The sequence below is a fragment of the Erigeron canadensis genome, chromosome 2 (genome assembly GCF_010389155.1).
Source record: "Erigeron canadensis isolate Cc75 chromosome 2, C_canadensis_v1, whole genome shotgun sequence".
NCBI classification, from domain to species: Eukaryota; Viridiplantae; Streptophyta; class Magnoliopsida; order Asterales; family Asteraceae; genus Erigeron; species Erigeron canadensis.
The window spans coordinates 30,955,262-30,978,294 of NC_057762.1; the positions used below are offsets into that span (position 1 = coordinate 30,955,262).

At 36.3% G+C, this 23,033-nt stretch overlaps 1 protein-coding gene and 1 long non-coding RNA gene across 7 annotated transcripts; both read left to right on the forward strand.

Moving 5' to 3' along the window:
* Positions 1-73: 73 nt before the first annotated feature.
* On the forward strand, positions 74-10,949 carry LOC122589179. Of its 6 annotated transcripts, none has more exons than XR_006322232.1 (7): positions 74-109; positions 6,541-6,639; positions 6,746-6,864; positions 6,949-7,181; positions 7,301-7,426; positions 7,642-7,742; positions 10,414-10,949. It is a non-coding gene; the product is annotated as an uncharacterized LOC122589179 (long non-coding RNA). The 6 variants fall into 6 exon arrangements; XR_006322231.1 differs by lacking the exon at positions 74-109 and adding an exon at positions 5,660-5,856 and having other exon boundaries at positions 6,538-6,639; XR_006322233.1 differs by lacking the exon at positions 74-109 and adding an exon at positions 5,929-6,279.
* Positions 10,950-13,252: 2,303 nt separating this feature from the next.
* LOC122588709 (all-trans-retinol dehydrogenase [NAD(+)] ADH1B) lies at positions 13,253-22,823 on the forward strand. Its single transcript, XM_043760879.1, has 8 exons — positions 13,253-13,692; positions 14,582-14,717; positions 14,807-14,876; positions 15,308-15,401; positions 17,079-17,292; positions 20,791-20,932; positions 21,228-21,398; positions 22,363-22,823. The coding sequence occupies exons 1-8, from the start codon at positions 13,443-13,445 to the stop codon at positions 22,552-22,554; spliced, it is 1,269 nt and encodes a 422-aa protein (XP_043616814.1). The 5' UTR covers positions 13,253-13,442; the 3' UTR covers positions 22,555-22,823.
* Positions 22,824-23,033: the final 210 nt, after the last annotated feature.

Below are 23,033 nucleotides of genomic sequence, written 5' to 3' on the forward strand. Positions count from 1 at the left end.
TATATATAAACCTATATATATATGTATATATATATATATATAAACCATCAACAATGTGGTGCAGCACAGACCACTTCAAAATCGATAGCATTCGATGGTGTATATGGAGGTATCGTTCTTTCTTTCTTTCTCTTTTTTTTTTTTTTTAATGTTTCTAATCGGCCCTTTTTAGCAGCCTATATGCTTTATGTAAAATAATCGACCCTTTTGTGACAAAAGTTTTTATCAGTATTCTGTTTGATGGAATTTACGGACCCTTTCCATCGGTAAGTTTTCAGGGGTAAATTGCGAACCCTTTCGGTCGGTATGTTTTCCAAGGTAACTATGGATTCTTTCCATTGTATGCTTTTCGATGTAATTATGGACCCTTTCTGTCGATATGCATTACGATGTAACTATGGACCCTTTGAGTCGGTATGCTTTCTGATGTAACTATGACCCTTCCTATCGGTATGCTCTTTCTGATGTGAACATGACCCTTCCTATGGGTGTGCATTACGATGTAATAATGGACCCATCTAGTCGGTAACTCGGTATGCATTACGATGTAACAATGGCCCCTTCGTGTCAGTATGCATTATGATGTAACAATGGCCCCTTTTGGTTGGTATGCATTACGGTATAACAATGGCCCCTTCCTGTCGGTATGCATTACGATGTAACAATGGACCCTTCTCGGTATGCATTACGATGTAAAAAAGGCCCCTTTTTGTCGGTATGCATTACGATGCAACTATCCACCTTTCCTGGTGGTATGCTTTTCGATGTAACTATGGATCCTTTTTTTGTCGGTATGCTTAACCATATAACTATGGACCCTTTCCGTCGGTATCGGCTTTACGATGTAATTATGGTCCCTTCCTGTCGGTATGCTTTTGATGTTACTATGGACCCTTCATGTCGGTATGCTTCTCGATGTAACCATGGACCCTCCTTGTTGGTATGCTTTACAATGTAAATATGAACTCGTCTTACTATTTGTATGCTTTTTGAAAAGGTGTTAATGATGTAGCATATGCTTCATGAAACTACGAAGTTAATATGTCTCTCAGAAAAAATGAGTCGTTAAAGCTGAGATTCTTTCCTATTAACTAATTAGCTTCTTAGATAATCTCTCTATTTTCACAGAATTGTTTTTTAGAAAGTTGGTTTGGGAAATATGGTTTTGCCACTCAATGCAATGTATGAAATTCTTATGTGATCTCTTGTGGAGTATTTGAAGACAGTTTACTTAGAAACTTAACTTGATCGAAGTAGTCGTATGTGTATAATTGTACATTATCATAAAAATCTCAAAAGCCCTTATCATATGGACTGGCTAGATGAGCATTTAATAATGCACCATTAAAAGCCCTCTTTCTAATTTCTATAGTCAAGCTGCAGTTGGTCCGTAGATAGTTTCTGGGGTCTGATATTCAACGTCTTAAAGAAACGGAAACATACCCTTTATCCCTGGTTTTAGTGAGCCATCTGTTTATGGAGTCCTATTTTCTTTCTTTTTTTTAATGTTACTTTATCGGCCCTTTTTTTAGTAGTATGTAGATGCTTTGATGTAAAATAATCGACCCTCTTTTCTTGATATTGTTTACACTGTGAGCTAGTTATCACACTGATGAACTATTATTTTATTTTGAACCGATGGTATGTTCTATGTGTTCAAAGTCTATTAAGTTTGGTGTTGGAGCCTTTTGACAGTATGCTGTCCAATATTCCCTTTAGATCAGTATGCTTTATGATGGAAATTATGGACCCATTCCATTGGTAAGCTTTAAAATGTAAATTATGGCCCTTTTAGTCGGTATGCTTAAGGTAACTATGGATCCTTCTTGTCGGCATGCTTTATGATGTAACTATGGACCCTTCCTGTCGGTATGCATTACCATGTAACTATGGACCCCTCCTTGTCGGCAAAAGTTACAATGTAACTATGGACCCTTCCTTGTTGGTATGCTTTATGATGTAACTTTTAACCTTTCCCATCGGCATGCTTCTCAGTGTAATTATAGACCCTTCCTGCTGGTATGCTTTATGATGAAACTACAGACCCTTCTTGTTTACTGGTAAGATTTCTGATGGGCCTTCTTGAAACTACGATGAAACTACATACCCTTCTTGTTTAGCAGTATGTATATGTATATGCTTTGATGTAAAATAATCGACCCTCTTTCCTTTTTTCCTTTCAATCTTTTTATGGTCCGTTTTTTAGCAGTATGTATATGCTTTGATGTAAAATAATCGACCCTCTTTCCTTGATGTTGTCTGCAATCTGAGCTGGGTATCACGCTGAGAAACTAATATCTTATTTTTAACCGATGGTATGTTATCTGTGTTCATATTCTGTTAAATTTGGTGTTGAACCCTTTTGTCAATATGTTCTCCAATGTATTTAAATCAGTATGTTTTGTGATGGAATTTATGGACCCTTTCCATCGATAAGCTTTCAAGTGTAAATTACGGACCCTTTCAGTCGGTATGCTTTCCAAGGTAACAATGGATCCTTCCTCTCTGTATGCTTTTTGATGTAACGATGGTCCCTTCTTGTCTTATGCTTCACAATGCAACTATGGACCCTTCCTTGTCGATAGGCTTTATGATCTAACTATGGACCCCTCCCTGTCAGTATGCTTCTTGATGTAATTGTGGGCCCTTCTTGTCGGTTTGATTTACGATATAAATATGGACCCTTCCCGTTTGTATGCTTTTTGAAAGATACTATGTTTTTCAGAATAATTGATTCGCCATAGCTGAGACTCTTTCCTCTAAGAGTATAGCTCCCTAGATAATCTCGCTATTTTCGCTTAAATTTAATTAGAAAGTTGGTTTGCCATGTTCTATATGATTTGCTACACAATGCAATATATGAATTTCTTATCTGAAGTACTCGAAGACGGGTCATTTAGAAACTTAACCTGATCGAAGTAGTAGACTGATGCGCACATTATTATAAAAGTTGCTCTTGGTTACTTAGAAACTTAACCTGATAGAAGAATTTATTATATGGTTTGCAAAGTTGCTTTTGGTTCCTTATCTGTAGATAGTTTATGGGATGTGCTATTCTATGTCTTAAAGAAACTGAATTGAATTAGCCCTGCCTTTTGTGAGCCATCTGTTTCTGGATTCCTATTTTCCTTTGTTTTTAAAACTTTTTTATTGGCCTTTTTTTAGCATTCCGTATATGCTTTGATGTAAAATAATCGACCCTCTGACCCTACTTCCTTGATGGTATTTACAGCGTGAGCTGGTTATCACGTTGATGAACTATTATTTTATTTTGAAACGATGGTATGTTATCTGTGTTCAAATTCTCTTATATCTAGCGTTGGACCCTTTTGTCAGTATGTTGTCCACTATAGTCTATGAACCCATAGATCGATATGCTTCTTGATGGAATTTATGGACTCTTTTCACCAGTGAGCTAAAGGTGTAAATCACGTACCCTTTCAGTCATATGCTTTCCAAAGTAACTATGGACCCTTTCTGCCGCATGCTTTCCAAAGTTATGGACCCTTTCTCTTATATTATGGATGCTTTATGTTGTATGCTTTTCGAGGTAACTATGGACCTTTTCTGCGGGTATGCTTTCCGATATAACTATGGGCCCTTTCTGTTGGTATGCTTTCCTATGGGCCCTTTCTAGTGGTATGCTCTCTTATGTAATTGTGGGCCCTGTTTCGGTATGCTTCTCGATGCAACTATGGACCCTTTCTGCCAGAATGCTTTACGATGTAACTATGAACTTTTTTTGTCGGTATGCTTCTTCATGCAATCATGGACCCTTCTCCTGTCGGTATCCTTTACGATGTAACTATGGACCCTTCCTTGTCGGTATGCTTTCACGATGTAGCTATAGACCCTTCCTGCCCAATATGCTTCTCAATGTAACTATGGACCCTTCTGGTCGGTATTATATACGATGTAACTACGGACCCTTCCTGTTAGACTATGGACCCTTTATCTTATATGATGGATGCTTTCTGTTGTATGCTTTTTGAGGTAACTATGGACCTTATTTGCGGGTATGCTTTCCGATGTAACTATGGGCCCTTTCTGTAGGTATGCTTTCTTATGGGCCATTTCTAGTGGTATGCTTACCTATGTAAATATGGGAGCTTTTTGTCGGTATGTTCTCGATGTAGTTACGGGCCCTGTTTCGGTATGCTTCTCGATGTCACTATGGACTCTTGGACTCTTCTTGTGAGAATGCTTTACGATGTAACTATGAACCCTTTTTGTCGGTATGCTTCTTCATATAATCATGGACCCTTCTTCTGTCAGTATGCTTTACGATGTAACTATGGACCCTTCCTTGTCGGTATGCTTTTACGATGTGTATGCTTTACGATGTAACTATGGACCCTTCCTTGTCGGTATGCTTTTACGATGTTGCTATCGACCCTTATTGTCCCGTATGCTTCTCGATGTAACTATGGACCCTTCTGGGTATGATTTACGATGTAACTATGGACCCGTTCTGTCGGTGCTTTTTGATAAGATGCCAATGATGTATCATATACTTTATGAAACTACAATAATAATGTCTTTCAGAAAAATTGAGTCGCCACAACTGAGACTCTTTCATATGAAGTGATTAGCCTCCTAGATTATCTCTCTTTTCCTACAGAACGATAAGTCATTTATTTGTTTGTTTTAGAAGTCTTCCTCAATGTTAACATTTACTAATGAGTAATGACATGTTGGGAAAGGCAGCCTAGCTTCTGACCCGTTACAGACATCTCAGATCGTTTGGACGTTGGTCCTGCTTTTAACTCTATTTAGTTTAGTCCCAAAACAGTAAGTCATTTATTTGTTAGCTTTAAAAGTATCCACAATGCTAGAATTTACTAATGCCTCCTAACTGATACAATGATAACAAATTAAGAAAGTGAGTTAACTGGGGATCACTTTCTTTTCCTTATCTGAAATTACCATTTTCTCATTAACGATTTTGGTATATGAATTGCTTTACGTAGCTTCTAAAAGTCGAAGCATAACTGTTATGGATCAGATTCTATATGGACAAGAGACCCGGCTTTATAAAGTTATATTGTATTAAGAAGCATTACTATTGTTTGGTTTAAAACTATCCGCAATGCTAGCATATACTAATGGCAAGTTGGGAGAGGCAGCCTAACTTCTGATCCGTGATGAGACATGTCAGACCATACACACTTGTGTTTGACCCTATCCAGTTTAGTCCCAAAATGATGAGTCGTTATTTTTTTGGTTAAAAGGTATTCACACTGCTAGCATGTGGCGACCCGGTTTTAGTCATAGTCGAGTAACGGGTTGGTCGTTCTAGTGGGATATCGAGATATCTGAAATATAACATGACCATTTATGAAACAAGTTAGCTTGTGTTGTTGACTTATTTGATAAGGATCTTATTCAACTGTGGTTTCTTTCTTGCTAATATGATCAAAGTTAAGCAGATTTTAGAATTTTGTTGAGTGATGGTTAAATTTATTTTATAGGTAAAAACGGAGAAAGGCAGATTGGAGGAATTTAGAGTTTTTAACCTCAAAATACAAGCAGTCATAATTATAAAAATGTCTGCTAATACAAATGCTTTCAGGTATAACAGATAGCCCTGTTTTTGTCACTTTTTTTTTTTATATATATATCTTTTTTAAAAAGCTTCCATAGTTCTTGGACCATTCATGCTTCACTATGCAAGCTCTCATATACTTTTGTTGAATATTGTCATCCCATCATGCTCTTTTAGTACTCATGGTTGCAGAAACCTTGTGGGGGTGTTTTCTTTCTTGGGTTCTATATGTGCTCCACCAACTATCGATCCACTTGGATTCATGTTGTTACAGAGAAGTAGTTCACAGCCATCTCACACTGAGTTGTAGTGTACATATCTTAAACTCTATAAATCTCACCTCTTGCTGCGTGTTTTGCTCTTCAAACGAACATCATTTATTATTTAAGTTCAGAGGAATTTGCTAATTGTCTGATTTAGTCCTTGCCCACCGTGACTGTAGGATGCTGTCAGATAGGGCAGCTGGTCATGTTTGGTTAGTAGCATTTTATGTAGTTCGTATAAGTTTGTGTCAAATGTTGATGCTTCTGCATTTTAGGGACGAGAACAGGCTCATCATATCATTTCCCTCATGTTAATGCTGCAGCTGTGGCAGTAGCATTAGTGGCTATGTTGATGCTGGTGGTGGGTCCTATTGGCCACTTTGGTGGCATTTGAAGCACTACCAATGTATTTGGTGGTCAAAACGACTGCTTGGTGGGCTGGCTTTACTGATGGCTTCTTAACCAACATAGGTGTGAACTTAGCAAGGATCATAACAAATCACAGATTTAATTAAAATACGATATAGAAGCTGTTAAACTATTAAAAGTTACCGTATAAGAACAAGTAGCAAATGAAGTAAGTGAATAAATTTGATGTTTTGAGAAATGAGGTCAACACATTGGCTAGTGTGGCTGAATGTTGCCATTAACTGAATATGTGTGTATGTTTATTTTTTGTATTTGTTTCTTGCTAGATAGTTGAATTAATTATTCTTCCGTTGTGAAAAGTAGGTGTTGAGGTACCATTTACCAGCTTAGGAAGTTATAGCTCTAAACTTTGTGAAGAAAAAGATGGATGACTTCAAGAACCAGAAATGTTTTACATAAACGGTATATTATATGAAAAGTTTTGAAATTACTGCTATAATTGTTATTTCATTTTAGTATTTATTGCTATTACTGAGCTTTTAACATCATTAAATTAAATGTGTTTTAGATATGCATTGGGAAATTTTAACGGCTTCGCCATCTCTGGTTGACAAATGGTCAGGTAGTTCACTTAGCAAGTCCATTTGTTACTTACATTCTTTGCATTCAAGTGTATGTCTCCATCAGGTAGGGATATCTTTGACTTTCTTATTGGTTGTTTCCTCATCTTTTCCTTTGCAAGTAATCACGTACATTTTTTGATCTTTTCAGCTATGCATCTTGCCGTGGGAATCACAATAGCAAAAGCGTGAGCAAGATTTAAGGATTTGGGGGGAAGTCAGATCTAAGTTTAGTGATACATTTGTGGAGCTCATTGCTGATGTTTTCTGCCATTGATCTCTTGCTATTATATTAAGGAGAAGATATTTGTGGTTCAGGGGGGACTTTTCAGAAATGCCATGGTGATTGAGCAATTGAACGGCTTTGTGAACTCCCAGAAGAAGGTACGGATCGAGGGACTGAGTTTTCTGGACTACTGTTCAGTTACAAACCTGTAATTGTAGGTTTCATTAAATTTAATTTAATGTTTGTGCTAAACCATAATATAGTATTATATTTCAAGGTTAATGTATGAGATATTATGAAGTGATCCATTCCCTAATCCTGGTAGAGGACCAAAGCAAGCGTGGTGTGGGTCTCTGTTTTGGTGGAGATGTTACCAATAGGTTTCTGAAAGATAATAAACTAGGTAATATAATATTCTCTATCCTATACATACCTTCCTATGATGACTAACGGGGTTGCTGATGTCCGTGTCTGTCTAGTCAATGCGTATAATAGCAAATTTAGTACCTTTAACGGATGTTGTGGCTTTTTAATAATATTGAAGACTTCCCTTTTTGTATATGTGTAATGCTGGGTTTACATTCTCATTGAATTTTGTGGTTCATTTTTACTTTTTAGTTGTTTGATCTCATGAGGTCAAGGATGAAGACTAGGAAATTGAGGATGGTGGGAAACTTATCACTGTTTTTCGAGCTACAGACTTATCACTGAGCTCAAAGGTAACTAATTTGATTTCTTTTAAGTGTATGGATCTTCAAAGTTCGTTTGTTAACTTGATACCATTTATTTGTTGTCAAATTTTCATCATTTAGGGCTTTTTTAGTTCAATTTTTCTGGTTAACTGTTCGCCCACCATCTACGTTAAATATATATATATATATATATATAGAGAGAGAGAGAGAGAGAGGAATGGGGTATCTTGTTTTTATCGGTACATTGGTAGTAGTCAGTATATGCTTTGGGTATAATAGTCGGCCCTTTTTTCATGATGGTGTTTACTCCGTAAATACGCTAATGAAGTGTTGTATTTTATTTTTAACTGGTGGTATGGTATCTATGTCCAAATTCTGCTATATATGGCGTGTAAAAAATCGACCTTGTTGTAAGTATGCTTTCTATGCTTTTCCAAAATATTTATGGACCCTTTCGATCAGTAAGCTTTCCGTTGTAAATTGTGAACCCTTCCAGTCTTATGCTTTCTAATCTGACCTTTTCGTCAGTATGCTTTCCAGTGCAACTATGCTTTCCAGTGCAACTATAGACCCTTCCTGTCAGTATTCTTTTCGATGTAATTATGGACCCTTTACCCAAGTATGCTTTCATATGTATTAGATGGACCCTGTTTGTCACTGTGTTTTCTGATGTAATTGATGAACTCTTTCTGTTAGCACGCTTTTCAATATTAATCTATGAACGGTATCCTTTCCAATGTTAACAATGAACTGTTTCTGTTGGTATGCTTTCGAGAAAAATGTTTGATGGTTGAACTGATTATCACATTGATAATTTACTTGATACTGTTCAGATGGGTTGGTATTCGTTTTAAACTTCTGCTAGACTGCTACTGAAATATCCGACTTGTAAACGATCACCCCTTTGGCGAGTATGCTTTATGATGTAAACGATAGTACGATACTCCCTTTTTGTCATATGCTTTATGATGTAAGAATTGACCTCTTTTTCGCCAGCATGCTTTATGATGAAAAAATCGACCTTTTCCATCAAAAATTGATCTTTACAACATCGTAATCAGAATGATGATTTATTTAAAACGATGGTATGGTAGTTTAGTCAAAGTTCTGAAAATTTGACATCTGAATTATCTACTCTTTCTGCCATTATGCTTTCTGATGTAAGTAGTCGTCCCTTTTTACCAGTATGCTTATGTAAGCAGTTGACTCGAGACTGTTAACACTGCCTGCTAGTATGCTTCTAAGGATCATATTTAATGGTCTTTACACCATGTAATCACATTGATGATTCACCATATCTTTTTGACTTTGTATGTTCTTTGTGTCAAAATTCTTTTATCGAAAATCAGAGATGTAATATATCGGCCCTTCCTACCTTTCTGATATTAAATATCGACCTTTTTGTTGGTGAATTTATTGAGCTCGGTTATGGCTTGAAGCGTGGATCGAGTTCTACGACAATAAGGATTGGAGTTTAGTCCAAGTTTAACTCAAATAGGATTTGTTAATGGTTTTATTTGTGTTTATCTAATTATGTGTCTAGATAATTAGTGGAATCCTAGTTATAGTCTGACATGTATTGGTTAGTCTATATATATCGTGTTATGGGTAGGGATTATAAACACCGAACCGGGTTAGGGTTAAGGATTGTGTACAATGAATATTGGAGTTTTGAGTTAGATCTCTTCAATACAAGTTTTAGCGTGTTTTGCCTATATATCTTGTTTTCGGTTATCATCGATTTGTGTTACTTTTTTTTTTGCCAGTATGCATTCTGATGCAATTATTCAATTCCTTGATAGTATGCTCAACCGATGTTGTGGTTGTGTCAAAGTTCAATTAGAAAATCTGATACGAATATTTTCTGGTGTTTCATTTTCCTCATTTTTTGTTATGATTTGTAGACATGACTAGTTTCAGTGTTGTGTTCTTTGAAATGATGTAGGATATTTTTCTTGAAACTACAAAGATATAATATATATCTTTCAGGAAAATTGAGTCGCCGTACCTGAGACTCTATCTTATTACTCTTTGATTAGCTTCCTAGATAATTTCTCTACTTTTGCCAATGATCATCCCTTTAGATTGGTTTACAAAGTTTTGTATTGTTTAGCCACATGATGCAATGTATGATTATTTTATATGATCTCTTGTGAAATACTAAATGACATGTTACATAAAAAAAATTACTTTATAGTAGTCTTATATTTGTGCACATTTGAAAATCCCAAAGCCCTAATCATATGGTCTGGCTGGATAAGTATTGAGTTGCACCACAAAAATCTCTCTTTCTATAGTCGAGCTGCTTCTGGTCCACTATCGATATATGGTTTATGGGGTCTGATATTAGTCTTAGGGCAACTGAATAAAACCCTTTTTGCCCTTCTGAGTTTGGCGGTGTTGTAACCTCGTTCTTTTAGACCTGTTCCTTAAATGTGCAATAAGCTCACATACTGATGTCCTAAAATGACTTTTTTTTATTTGATACCAATCGGCTTAAGGCCCCTTGGTGTTTCCACTTCAGATATGTAACATTTTACGTTTTTGCTCTGATGTTCCTCTAGCTCCTAGTGCCTTCAACTTGGTGTTTGTTTGTGTATGAACAATATGAAAAACAAATTTGGTTCCTTCATTATCAATATTTAACTTTCATTCTTGTTAATACTTATGTAGATCAAATTGTTACCTATGATTTCAGTATTTGGATTTATCTATTGGCTGAGATGCAAAATTCCATAAGCAATTTGAATTGCACAGAGGGTGATTATTTTAAGCATGACTTGGATGGCAGATTGGCAGTCAACAGAAGTCATTAACCATGACACTTTCTCGAATGGAATTTAAATCATGAAAATGTGTTTGGTCTCTACGATTGCTCATAATTGCTTGGCTTGCCACCAATGTATCACAAGGTTAAACATTACTTGATATTAATTGTTTGATACTTGGCATTCCATTGAAATATTTACACAGATCTCTTATCGTTTTTATTTAAAAGAATAGGTTATTTGCGTAGATAAGTCAGCGATATACTTGTGAAAAATTATCTTTATGTAAGACTTCGGCCTTTCCCGATGGGGATTTTCTCTACTATTTTGTGGCTATTTTTTCAGAATATGGGAAGGCACACAGAAAAATGTGGGTTGATCCTTGGATTCTCAGAGGATGAAAATTCACAGTGTATCAAGTTATCACCGACTGTAAGGTGGCTATTCTAATTGTATCGTTATGTAACACGGCATCTTAATTTGGTGCACTGTAATGTCATGGTGTCATATTCTGTAGGTTTACGTTTTCTCTCATCTTGATATATTAAACCATCATGATATGTGGATGGTTCCCTAAAGAGAAAAATTAAGGTGATTCACACAATTGTTTAGTTGGTCGTTGGCTTATTTGGAAAGCTTACGAGGCGGTTATGTGCTCCAAAAGGTTGAAATCGGATTCATCGTTAGGGAGATCAAATCGATAAGTTTCTTAGGGTGGAGGGAGTGACTCACTACTACTCTTCACCTTTTCTATCCATTCTCATCTCCTTTATACTTGTAAGAATCGTCTCATTACTTCTATATCATGTCCTCTCCGATTAAAAAAAGACAAAACCAAAAAATATAGAGTGAGATGGTGAGGAGATCACTAGGTACCACCGTTGTCACTGAGCTCATCACCCTTTAAATATATAGGTACCTAGTTGGTCACCAGGGCGTTTCGTGCAACCTTATAAAGAAGTATCTGTCCAACCGTCTTAGATGGAATCGTCCTAATGGGCCTTTTTTTTTTACTTAAAAGGTGTGACTTGCTCAAAATATTGGGAGGTATAACATACGTTGTCTTAATCGGAGCCATGGTGGAGAATCCTATCGCTGAATATATTCTTAATTTAAACTTTTTGATGAGAAACTCTTACACCCAGAAATTTAGAAGAAAAAAAACCCCAAAGCCCTAATCATATAGTTAATGCACCATTAAAAAGCCTCTTTCATAGTCTTGGTTCCTTATCCATATATAGTTTATGGGGTTTGATAAACTGATATTCAATGTTTTATGATAACTGAGCCAAACCCTTTAGCCCTTTTTTAGTGAGCTATCTATTTCTTGAATCTTAATTTATTTTTCCCTTTTAATGTTTTTATGGTCCATTTTTAGGAGTATGTATATGCTTTACAATGCAACTATGGTTCCTTGGTGATATGTATTATGATGTAACTATGGACCTTTCCTATCGGTAAACTTCTCGATGTAATTATGGAGCCTTCCTGTTGGTATGCATTATGATATAAATATGGACCCTTCTCGTCGGTATGCTTTTTGAAAGATACTTTGTTTTTCAGAATAATTGATTCGCCATATGTGAAACTTTTTCCTATAAGAGTTTTAGCTTCCTAGACAAGGTTGCGGAACTCGGGAATTGGAATCGGATCGACGAGATGGGAAGTCAGGATTTTTTGAATACTCGGATCGTAAATAAATCGGATTGGGTTTTTTTATATTATAAAGAATATTATATTTTTAAAATTATATGTATAAAAATAAATTATTAAAATATAAACAAACACAAACAAAAAATTATAATTTAATTTATTCTATAATATATAAATAATAATAATTTTTTGTAATGAAATACGGAGTACTACAAATGATAAAAAAAAAATAAAATGGATTGGGCTTTCTTTTTTTTTTGAACAGTCAAAAGGGATATTTTATTAATAAAGGAAAGACTAGCGAGAAACTAGGAGTACATAGTATAATATAAAGCGCGAAATTACAAACTAAGGGTAAGCTAAGGGGCATACCGAAAGAGTTCCAGTTATGCCAATCGATAGTATTGTTTGGTGACCTATGAGCAATCCAAAGGTAACTGAGGGATTTGAGTTCTTTAATTGCATAACGAAGAGATGGAACTTTATTGCTGAAAACCATATCATTCCGGGTCTTCCACACACAATCCATCAGTAGGCGAGAACTACAAGGTTAACGAACTTCTTCTTCTTTGTATCAATTACAGTTGTCTTGTGAAGATCAAAAAGCTCTCGGAGATTGGATGGCTTTGGTAAGGAGAGGCGGCACCATAAGGAAAGAAATGTCCATATAGAGTCAACAAGTTGGCAGTGTAGGAATAGATGAGCAGCCGTTTCGTCATGGTTATTACAAATGGGGCAGGATGGCGAGGCGACAACGATGTTTCGTTGAAGAAGCAAATCTTTCGTGGGCAGGCGGTTTTGTTCAATACGTCATCTTAGGATATTTACTTTGAGAGGTGCCAAATGGTTCCATGGAAAAAGCCAGGTTCTCGGTCCAAAAGTTGCATTTTGGAGACAGCATCGCATAGACTTGGTGGTAAAGGATCCAGAGGGGTCAAGTTTTCATGTCCAGGTGTCACTAGAGTTTGTCAGATGCGTGCGTGAAATCAAAGATAAAAGGGCTTCGAGTTGCTGCCGTTCGGTGGAAGAAGTGGCAGGATTGGGCTTTCTAATTAATGTAAATAGATTTGGGCTATTGTTTATAAATCCATTTCCATGACTCCACGTTTAAAAAAAAAACAGTTCGGCTTAAAACATATCGCCTACCTTTCTTCTCTTCTCTCTCTCCTCTTTCAATTCTTCGACATATCATCTATTCCTCTACTACTTGAGTCGTTTGCAGAAAGAAAAAAAAAAACAAAAAAACACATAACTGATACTCATTCACTATTCGACATCTAAAAAGTAAAAAGCAGCAGAGCAGGAAATGGGTGTCAACAAATTAGTCCGAAATGTAATGATCCGGTCAAAGACTTGGTGTAACGAAATGAGATATAGAAATAGAAATGGTATGAAAACGACATCGTTTTCAACAATCTCGAATTCATCGTATCATTTGAACGGTGGACCATCATACATGCGTGGAGCTGTTTTCTGGGAACCAAATAAGCCTTTGACTTTTGAAGATTTTGAAATGCCGAAACCCAAAGTCAACGAACTTCTTATCAAAACCAAAGGTATTTAATCTTAATTTTCTATTCTTTTATCATTTATTTTCACACCTATTATATTTACCAAGAGACGGATAGTGAAGTGGTGGTGCCGGCAGTGGTTATTGATTAAAGGTATATAATTTTCATTGATTGATGGTATTATACTATTACATTTATTTCAAGTGAAGATATTTTTATCTGTAAAATAATAAATAGAACGGAGATGTATTTTAAGGTAATGACTACTTAGTGGGAAAAAAATGCTTTTAGATATAGATATAGATATAGATAGAATATAATAATATATAACTATAGATCTATATCTATATTTATTTTTTTTGTTATTTTTTACATTATAAAGGATTTGACCCAACCCAAACAAATAAAAAGTTGATCAATCTAAACTACTTTATTATTATTATTATTATTTAACAACTTTAAATATCTTCACATTATATACCAAAAATACCCTTAATTAAATTATTTACAATAATTAGATTACTTCCTTTTACATCAATTATTTTTACATTAATAACCGCTACCCGCCGCCCATATCACCTCATCGCCACCACCACCACCAAACCATCTTTTATACGAAGTGTTGAATAAGTGCATCACAGTACAACTTATGCAAATGCTTAAGTTGTGCTAGTGATGCATTGGGTGCAGCTTAAACTAACTAGATCATTTTTAAAAACTTGTTTAAACCCTTATAGGGTATTGGGTTTCAAAGATTCAGCATTGAAATTACCCGTATGTAATTTTGGTGCCTTGAAGCCCCCTACATTCTCATGGATATAATGTTTATTCTGGTCTGATGGTGGAAAATATTGTTATACTTTGCATTTATTTGAAAAGGTTTGTATATATGTTTGAAGATAAGATATTGATGTCAGATCATTTAAATCTACAGCTTGTGGTGTCTGCCACTCTGATCTGCATGTGCTCAAAGGTGAACTCCCGTTTCCTAGCCCCTGCGTTTTGGGGCATGAGATCACTGGTGAGGTTGTTGAACACGGGCCATTGACTGACTCTAAAACAATTGAAAGGTTTATTATTATTTTTTTTTAATTTACACTACCTTTGCTTTATTTCTTGAATATGTATCTCATGATGATGATGTATGTTTATTCTACAGGCTTCCAGTCGGAGCTCGTGTTGTGGGTGCTTTCATTATGCCTTGTGGTAACTGTTTTTTCTGCACTAAGGTGACACCCGACATACCTTATTTTATTCGTAACTGTGTAGGGTTAGGGTGTCAAAATGTCCATGCTCAGTTCAAAAAATGGAAAACTTATGCGAAAATGCTTTCATTACAAAAACCTATATTAGTTCAGTTAGAAAACTTATGAATTTTTTCTAACAAACCATTAGGCGGCTCTAAGCATTTGAAATACACTTTGTGTAGCTTTTTTTATCTGTTTAATGCATTTCCACTATTTAAATTTGTCCAGTTGACCCATTAGAAATGAAAATAAACCAAATCGACTTAATGGATCAACATTGCCACCTGTACAATTGAATAACACAGACACACTAGTTTAGAGCCGCCTAATGGTTTTTGATACACTTATGCCTCTGCAATTCATCCTTTTTCGACCCAAAATATGTTGCCATGATACTAATTCCTACTATATAGGGCCAAGATGACTTGTGTGAAGCTTTCTTTGCCTATAACCGAGCAAAAGGAACACTCTATGATGGGGAAACACGACTTTTTCTCCGTGGCAGTGGTAATACTCAATACATATCATTTCATTTGATCATCTTATGTTGCAGTTACAATAAGTATGATATCTATTTCTCAGGATGTATAGATGTATGCATATATACAGTTTGAAGTTGAAAATTTCAGATACTCAGTTGTTTGTGTGTTTGGCAAATTTTTTGTATTTACAGAAAATAATTTTCATTTATACAGATTATTTAAGGAACTAGTGGATAAAATGACCAAAAAGGCACATTTTTCCATAATGTGAAGCATTCAAGTTTAAACTTTTTTATAATGGGGTGAGTTATTTTGAGTACTTACAATTAAAAAAGAACGCGAGAAAAATTCCGGGCCACATATTTCCCCCACCTTTCTCTCTTTCAATTAAATAAGAAAATTTATCCAAATCATTCAAAATGCTTTATCTCACAAACTGTAAATCGTTAGATGGAAAAAAAAAAGTATGGGTAGTCTTAAAATTTTGTCATCTTTCATCGGAGATGCAATTCAATATACTTTTGACGAATTTTTAATTTTCGTTTTCTTTTTGATACTTACACATAACATAACCTACACATGTGTATGTGTAAGTTGAATGAAAATTGTGATTCGGAACGGGCTTCGCCCTTAAGGATATTGATAAAGGGTAGCTGACAGGGGTGATAGGTCCTTGAGGGTGATAGGTCATAGTGTGATAGGTCATAGGGGGTGATCGGTGATGGATGATCTACCTAACGGGCTCCGCCTTAGCCGCTATGGCTCCACCATGGACTGACGGGCTCCGCCCTTGGCCACCATGAATTAACGGGCTCTGCCTTTAACCTTCATTGTTGTATACATATGGTTATTTACTATTTTAAATGTGAAAACAAAGATCCTACACATGTGTTGGTACACAAGTACAAGGGAAAAAAACGAAACCTAAAAAGTCGTCAAAAGTATATCGAATTGCATCCCTAATGAAAGAGGACGAAATTTTAAGACTACCCATACTTTTTTTTTTCATCTAATGATTTACATTTTGTGAGATAAACCATTTTGAATGATTTGGATGAATTTTCTTATTTAATTGAAGAGAGAGATAGGTGGGAGAAATATGTGGTCCAAAATTGTTCTCGCGTTTTTTTTTTATTTGTAAGTTCTTATATAACCCTTCCTCTATTTATAATAACTAACTTTTCTTATTTTATCATTTACATGGTCTATTCTTTTAAGCAAGCTGATCATATATAACTCCAATGATAATATATTTTTCTTTGTGATATAATTAAAACAAGGAAAATGTGGGTGAGAATGAGAGATAATAAATTAATAATAATTTGTAAAATCAGTTTTTTGACGGTAGGTCCAAAAGTGACCATCCAAAACTCTATCTTTTACCAGTAAAATACTAAATATTTAGATAATCATAACAGAATCATCCAAACTTTAAGGAAAATGTATATTACAACTTTAACGTAGTAAGAAATGGATAATCAGTGTTATGTTGCACATCCAAATTCCTCCTCAAAGTCGAAGTTTGGTACGAAATCGAACCTTTCTCATGATGGCTGGTTCTTCTTTTGTATGTATATTAATTGTATGCCTATACCACTCCAATGCCGATTTATTCATCCCCTTACTAATTTTTTGTATTCATTTTAGTCAATGCCTACTATATAATTGACGTATGGATGGATGACTGGTGTCATATTTGCAGGAAAACCAGTGTATATGTATAGTATGGGTGGACTTGCTGAATATACTGTAGTGCCAGCACATGCGTTGGCCGTCCTACCTCATTCGCTTCCTTATTCTAAGTCTGCTGTAATCGGCTGTGCAGTTTTTACTGCTTATGGGGCTATGGCTCATGCAGCCCAGGTTCGCCCAGGTGATGCTGTTGCTGTAATTGGTGTTGGTGGTGTAGGATCAAGGTGAGAATGTGGTATATGTTCTCAATTTTTTTTCGTTGGATTTTGGGAGTGTTTGGAGTTGCACTTGGAGCTAAATATATACATAATCAGTTAAGGGTCAAATAGTCAAATTTGGAATATGAAGTAAAATGAAGTTATCTATTTACTCTATAGCATGATCATTTTTGGAAACCTCAATCCTACTTTCAAGATACATGTTTCTCATGTTGAAAATAATGAAAATAGAGCTGTATATCTACAACCTAAAACCGCTTAAGCTGGAGCATATATGTTGATCATGTCCAGCTAGTTCGAGCTATAATAAATCTCAGTCCCAAGTAACTCTTTTCGTTTTATCTACTTGTATAGGCTTTGTTTAGGGGTGGCCTGTCACCCGCTTTTTGTTTTGTTGGCAGTTGCTTTTAAGCATGTACATGTAATAGTCGATATGGCACTTAGTCATGTCACCTGAACTTCATAGTTTTTGGGTATAATACAGCTAACCAGGGCATATTTTTGCTTTCTTACCCAAAAAGAATGTTGGGTTTGAAGTCCTAGCTATATGGGCATGTCTATTGGATGATTAGTAGGCCCGTTCAAGCCTAACTTGTTCACCAAGTTATTAACCCTAATCTGTCATCTATATATATCCCTCATATGTAATTGTAATCAAATGGTCCAGAGCATTAATAAAATACCTATTTTGCAGCCGGTGGATTAGGCCCCCCACTGGGCCGAACCACGTTAAATCTCGTGTGTCGTTTTTCTATTTTCTGGTTGTTATCTTCTTGTTTAATTGCTTCCGTTGTGCTACGACTAACGGTTGTTCCTAACAAATGGCATGAGAGCTAGGCAGTTGGTTCCTGAGATCCAAGGTCGGTTTAATTCGATTGCTGTTGTTCGAATTGAATTGATTGCTGTTGCTGTTCAAGTTGATTCAATTGCTGATCCTGTTCGAATTGATTCGATTTTGATGCTGTTCGAATTGGTTGCTGGTCGGATCTGGTTTGCTGCTGCTTTGCAGCTCTTCGCTGCTGATGTGATGCTGTTGATTGTGTTTAAGGGGCTGGTTTATGCTTCTTTGTTTGCCGCTTTTCTTACAGTTTTCAGCAGTCGTTCGCTGCTGCTGTTACTGCTTTTCCAGATCTGATTGGATCTGTACTAGTGTGTCTTGAGGCTGCTGATCTTGCGTTTAGGGAGCTCGTTTTGCTTTCCTTGTTCGCTCGTTTATCACAGCTGTTCAAGACCACCGCAAGCCGCCGCGTTTGGGTTTTTTTCTCCCCCGTTTCACTGCTGGTTACTGCTGTTGCTGCTGTTAATTCTTTCTTTTCGATCTGGGTCTGGTTTGCAGCTGGTTTGCAGCTGATGTGCTGCTGTTCCGCCGCGTTTCATCACCTGTTAACTGCCGCCGCTGTTGCAGCTGCCTTTGCTGCTGTCAGCTACCGCCTCCGTTTGGAACTCTCTTAGGGTTTTTGGTTTTTGGGGTTATTTGGTGTTATTGATCGATTAGAAGATGATAAAAGCACTGTTTCAGTTTTTATTGTTCGAGAGGTATTAGCTATTGTTCTTGGTTACCACTGTGACATTCTTGTTCGTCATTGATTAGGTTGAGGTATTGTCTCTGTTCAGTTTATTGTTTGAGTTGTATCTCGGGTTATTCTGATTCACGATTAGGGTGTGATTTTGCGGGTGGTTGTTACTAAGTTTTGCTGTCATATTACCTTGATCGTTGGATGTGGTATCGTTTTTTGAAGAAAATAGAACTAGAAGGTTTGGAGTACTTCGGTTTTGAGTATTCGTGCTCCGTTGGTGTCGACACGAGTGAAAAAAGTTTCTATCAAGTCATGGAACTAACGCTTGTTTTCTCTACTGCTATCATTAACTGTGGATGTTATTCCTTGTTCAGTTTTGATCAGTGGTTTGACTTTTGAGTGGATCTTTGTACTGGTATTAAGCGAAGATTTTCACTAGTTGAATACGAGTGGAGGTTCGTCTCATGAAGTCTGGTTTAGCAAGGGTTGAAATTTTAAAACTTGGAATAAGAGGGATAGTGGGAGCAATGCCTAGTTGACTTGTGGGAATTTTAAAGTCGCCCGAGGTTGATAAAAATTCTACTTATGAGAATGTGTCTGGGTTGATACATTGGGGCTCATTAGAAGGCAGTGAAGACTCTTGTTACAAATTCTGGTTTGCTTCATTTTATGTTACCTACTGTAGTGAAGCCTGGTCTGTTGTTTAGACTTGTGGAGTGTGCAGATTACTGCGCTACCAGAAGAATTGAACCAACTTTCAGAGAAAAGTCTTAGGCTCAAGGATTCGAGAGTTATACGAGTCTGGTGCGCGTTAGAGGACTCTGGGACTTTCAGGTAATCTGTTTGAGCGTATTCGGAGGTTTGAACTTGGACGGGATTTTGTAACAATGAGTATGAGGAGTGTGTGGACATATGTTGAGATCAACTTTGAGTTCTGAAGACCAAGGTTCCGAATGAAATCTTTCCTGTGATGCTACCGCTAGTGGAGAGTGTTGTTGTTCCTCTGGAATCTCTGGAGCCGGTATTTCGTATCGGTAGGAGCCGGTTGAGATTGAGGATGACTTATTGGTGATCATTTCCATGACTGGTCAGCTGTGTCTAACGGTATTGGGACGGTTTACAGCTTCAATGGGCCTTTTAGGTGACTGAGTGACTGATGAAAAGGGCCGCTGCAACTAGGTACACATGGGATGCATGGATTGAAGTTTGGTTTGTTCTTGGGAGTTGGACGAGTGAATACTTTTGTTCCTACTTTTTTGTTGAAAATCTTAGCTTGTTCTTGGAACTCGAGGCTTAAAGGATTTCTGTTATATGAAGATTACTGGAGTTACTGTTTAACCGAGATATTGTTTGCTTGAATGGCGGGCTGAGTTTATCGCAAGGCCTTCAAGTGGGAGATTGTTGGGTTTGAAGTCCTAGCTATATGGGCTTGTCTATTGGATGATTAGCAGGCCGGTTCAAGCCTAACTTGTTCACCAAGTTATTAACCCTAATCTGTCATCTATATATATCCCTCATATGTAATTGTAATCAAATGGTTCAGAGCATCAATAATATAATCTAGTTGCAGCCGGTGGACTAGGCCCCCCATGGGGGCCGAAGCACGTTAAATTCTTGTGTCTGTTTAACTATTTTCTGGTTGTTTAATTGCTTCCGCTATGCTACGGCTAAGGGATGTTCCTAACAAAAGAATACGTCAGCCTGACTACCAGTTTTATAATGAGTAGTCACGATTTAACTAGGCATTCTGTATACAACAAAGCATTCAACAATTTATATTTAACTAATAAACTTCAATTTATATTCAACAATCTAAATACAGTTCCCCAAACTTGGCTTGCGTGGCAGAATTATGTTTAGGGTTTGTTTATCTTAACTATATTTTGATAATATTACATCTCTCAATTAGTTATCTATTAGTATTAGGTTACAAATTTTGTTTCCTTCGGTATCTTATCTTGAGAGTATAAATGGGCAAATGTTGCAGTTGCCTGCAGATAGCACGCGCATTTGGTGCATCTGAGATTATTGCTGTGGATATACAGGATGAGAAACTCGAGAAAGCTAAATTGTTTGGAGCCACTCATGTTGTAAATTCTCGAACAGAAGATGCAGTCGCAAAGATCAAAGTAAGTATATCCTTTTCTTATTATAAGCCTTTGAACTAATTCAGATGTGTCATTTAGCATGTTGGATGATAACTATTAAAAACAGCAAAACCAGTCACCCAGAAACAGTCAAAATGTTGATTGGAAACGGTATGATGACCATTCTCCCTTCAGTTATCAACAGAATCTTGTTCTTGTAACCATAAAGAGTTTCGTGCGTCTCTTCTAATCATTTTTTGTAACAGTAGAGGCAGCATCCGTGTATTTTCACTATTTTGTTGGTTCCCTTGAAATCTAATTCTAATATTTTTGACAGGAAATAACTGGAGGGATGGGTGTTGATACTTGCGTTGAAGCATTGGGAAATCCGAAAACATTCATGCAGTGCGTACAAAGTGTAAGAGATGGCGGAAAAGCGGTAATGATTGGTCTTACACTTTCTGGAGCCAAAGGAGAAATAGATATAAACCATTTGGTCCGTAGACAGGTAACGGAGCCAATATCCCAATATATTTCATGTTTTCTGATATAATCTGCACACATATACTTTAAATCTGGTAAGAGATGTGCATGTGCTTCTTTAGCTGCTTGAAGTTTCTTTTCTTTCTGTGTGGAAATTAAGTTATGAATTGCTGATGGTGATTTTTGTTTAAGTTCTGTTTAATACAAGACTAATAGAGAAGATAGTAATATCAGTTTGTAACGGTTTTCTTTCAGTTCTATTAGACATTTTAAAGTGGAAATTATTGTAAGTTTCATATGACGGCATGAAAAAATGAGTTGTAATATATATATATTATATATATATATATCAATTTTTGGTGTATTCACTTAGATAATTTGGGTTTTTCAAGTGGCTTGGCTGCAATGGTTTAACTATGAACCTAACCTTATTATCAGAATTGTAGAGAAAATTCGATTTCTGATTAAAACGTAGCCTTGTTACATGGAAAGCATCATACTGATGATTGTATTCTTACCTTAGTAGTTAAAGACCGGGATTTTGGTGTTTCGTTCAAGGACCAATATCTATGGGATCTGGAATTTCGTTGATTGAATATTATGCAGTATATATATATATATAAATAGTTAATGCTTAATACTTGATAGAAATATCAAAAGTCAAACATCAAAGTGTCAATATATGATAGATTAGTGATGCTACTTGTAAAAATTAGTGTTTATTTTGTTGTGTTTAAGTTTAGACTTTGGACCCAAAAAAGTTATTATAAAAAAAAAAAAACCAAACCCAAATCCCACGGAAATTTTAACCGAAATTTGGACCGAAAACAGTGGATGATTTCGGAATTTGGACCCAAAATTTCGTTGACGGAAATGTTGACAATTTTGGATTTGGATCCCACTCCCACCTTAGGTCCGAAACCAAAATCCCACTAGGATCCCACCGAAATTGATTACATAGATTCTTACCTTCTTATATCTGGCAACAGATAAAAGTAATGGGCTCCTATGGAGGTAGGGCCAGACACGATCTTCCAAAGCTGGTGAAATTGGCAGAGACTGGCATCTTCAATCTCGATGCAGCTGTCTCGAGAAAATGCAAGTTTGAGGAGGCAGGGAAAGCGTACGAGGATCTAAACAAGGGAAGTATTATAGGCCGTGCTGTGGTTGAGATAATGTAATTTGGTCAACCTCCAAACGTTAATTGGGCAACTATGTCCTTTCGCTTCTTGTTAATAAATAAAATTTCTAATTTATTCTGTAGAGTGAGTTAGTCTTGCGTCATCGTGTCCTGAACGATACTGATTGTTGGGTATTTGAATGGTTTATTCACGAACCTTTATGCATTGACCAGTTCTGACCTGGCTGCTATGTAAACTAACAAGGGGTGTAAATCCTAGATAATCTCGCTATTTTCGCATTAAATTTTGTTAGAAAGTTGATTTGCCAAGTTCTATATGATTTGCCACACAATGCAATGTATGAATTTCTTATGTGAAGTACTCGAAGACGGGTTACTTAAAAACTCAACCTGATCGAAGTAGTATTCTGATGCGTACATCATTGTAAAAGTTGCTCTTGGTTACTTAGAAACTTAACCTGATCGAAGAATTTATTATATGGTTTGCAAAGTTGCTTTTTGTTTCTTATCCGTAGATAG

Excerpts from the sequence above, each read along its gene's own strand:
- LOC122588709 (XM_043760879.1), top strand. The coding sequence starts at position 13,443 with ATGGGTGTCAACAAATTAGTCCGAAATGTAATGATCCGGTCAAAGACT. Across the intron at positions 14,877-15,307 it reads ACTGTTTTTTCTGCACTAAG|GGCCAAGATGACTTGTGTGA; the intron begins GTGACACCCGAC and ends CCTACTATATAG. Across the intron at positions 20,933-21,227 it reads ATGCAGTCGCAAAGATCAAA|GAAATAACTGGAGGGATGGG; the intron begins GTAAGTATATCC and ends TATTTTTGACAG.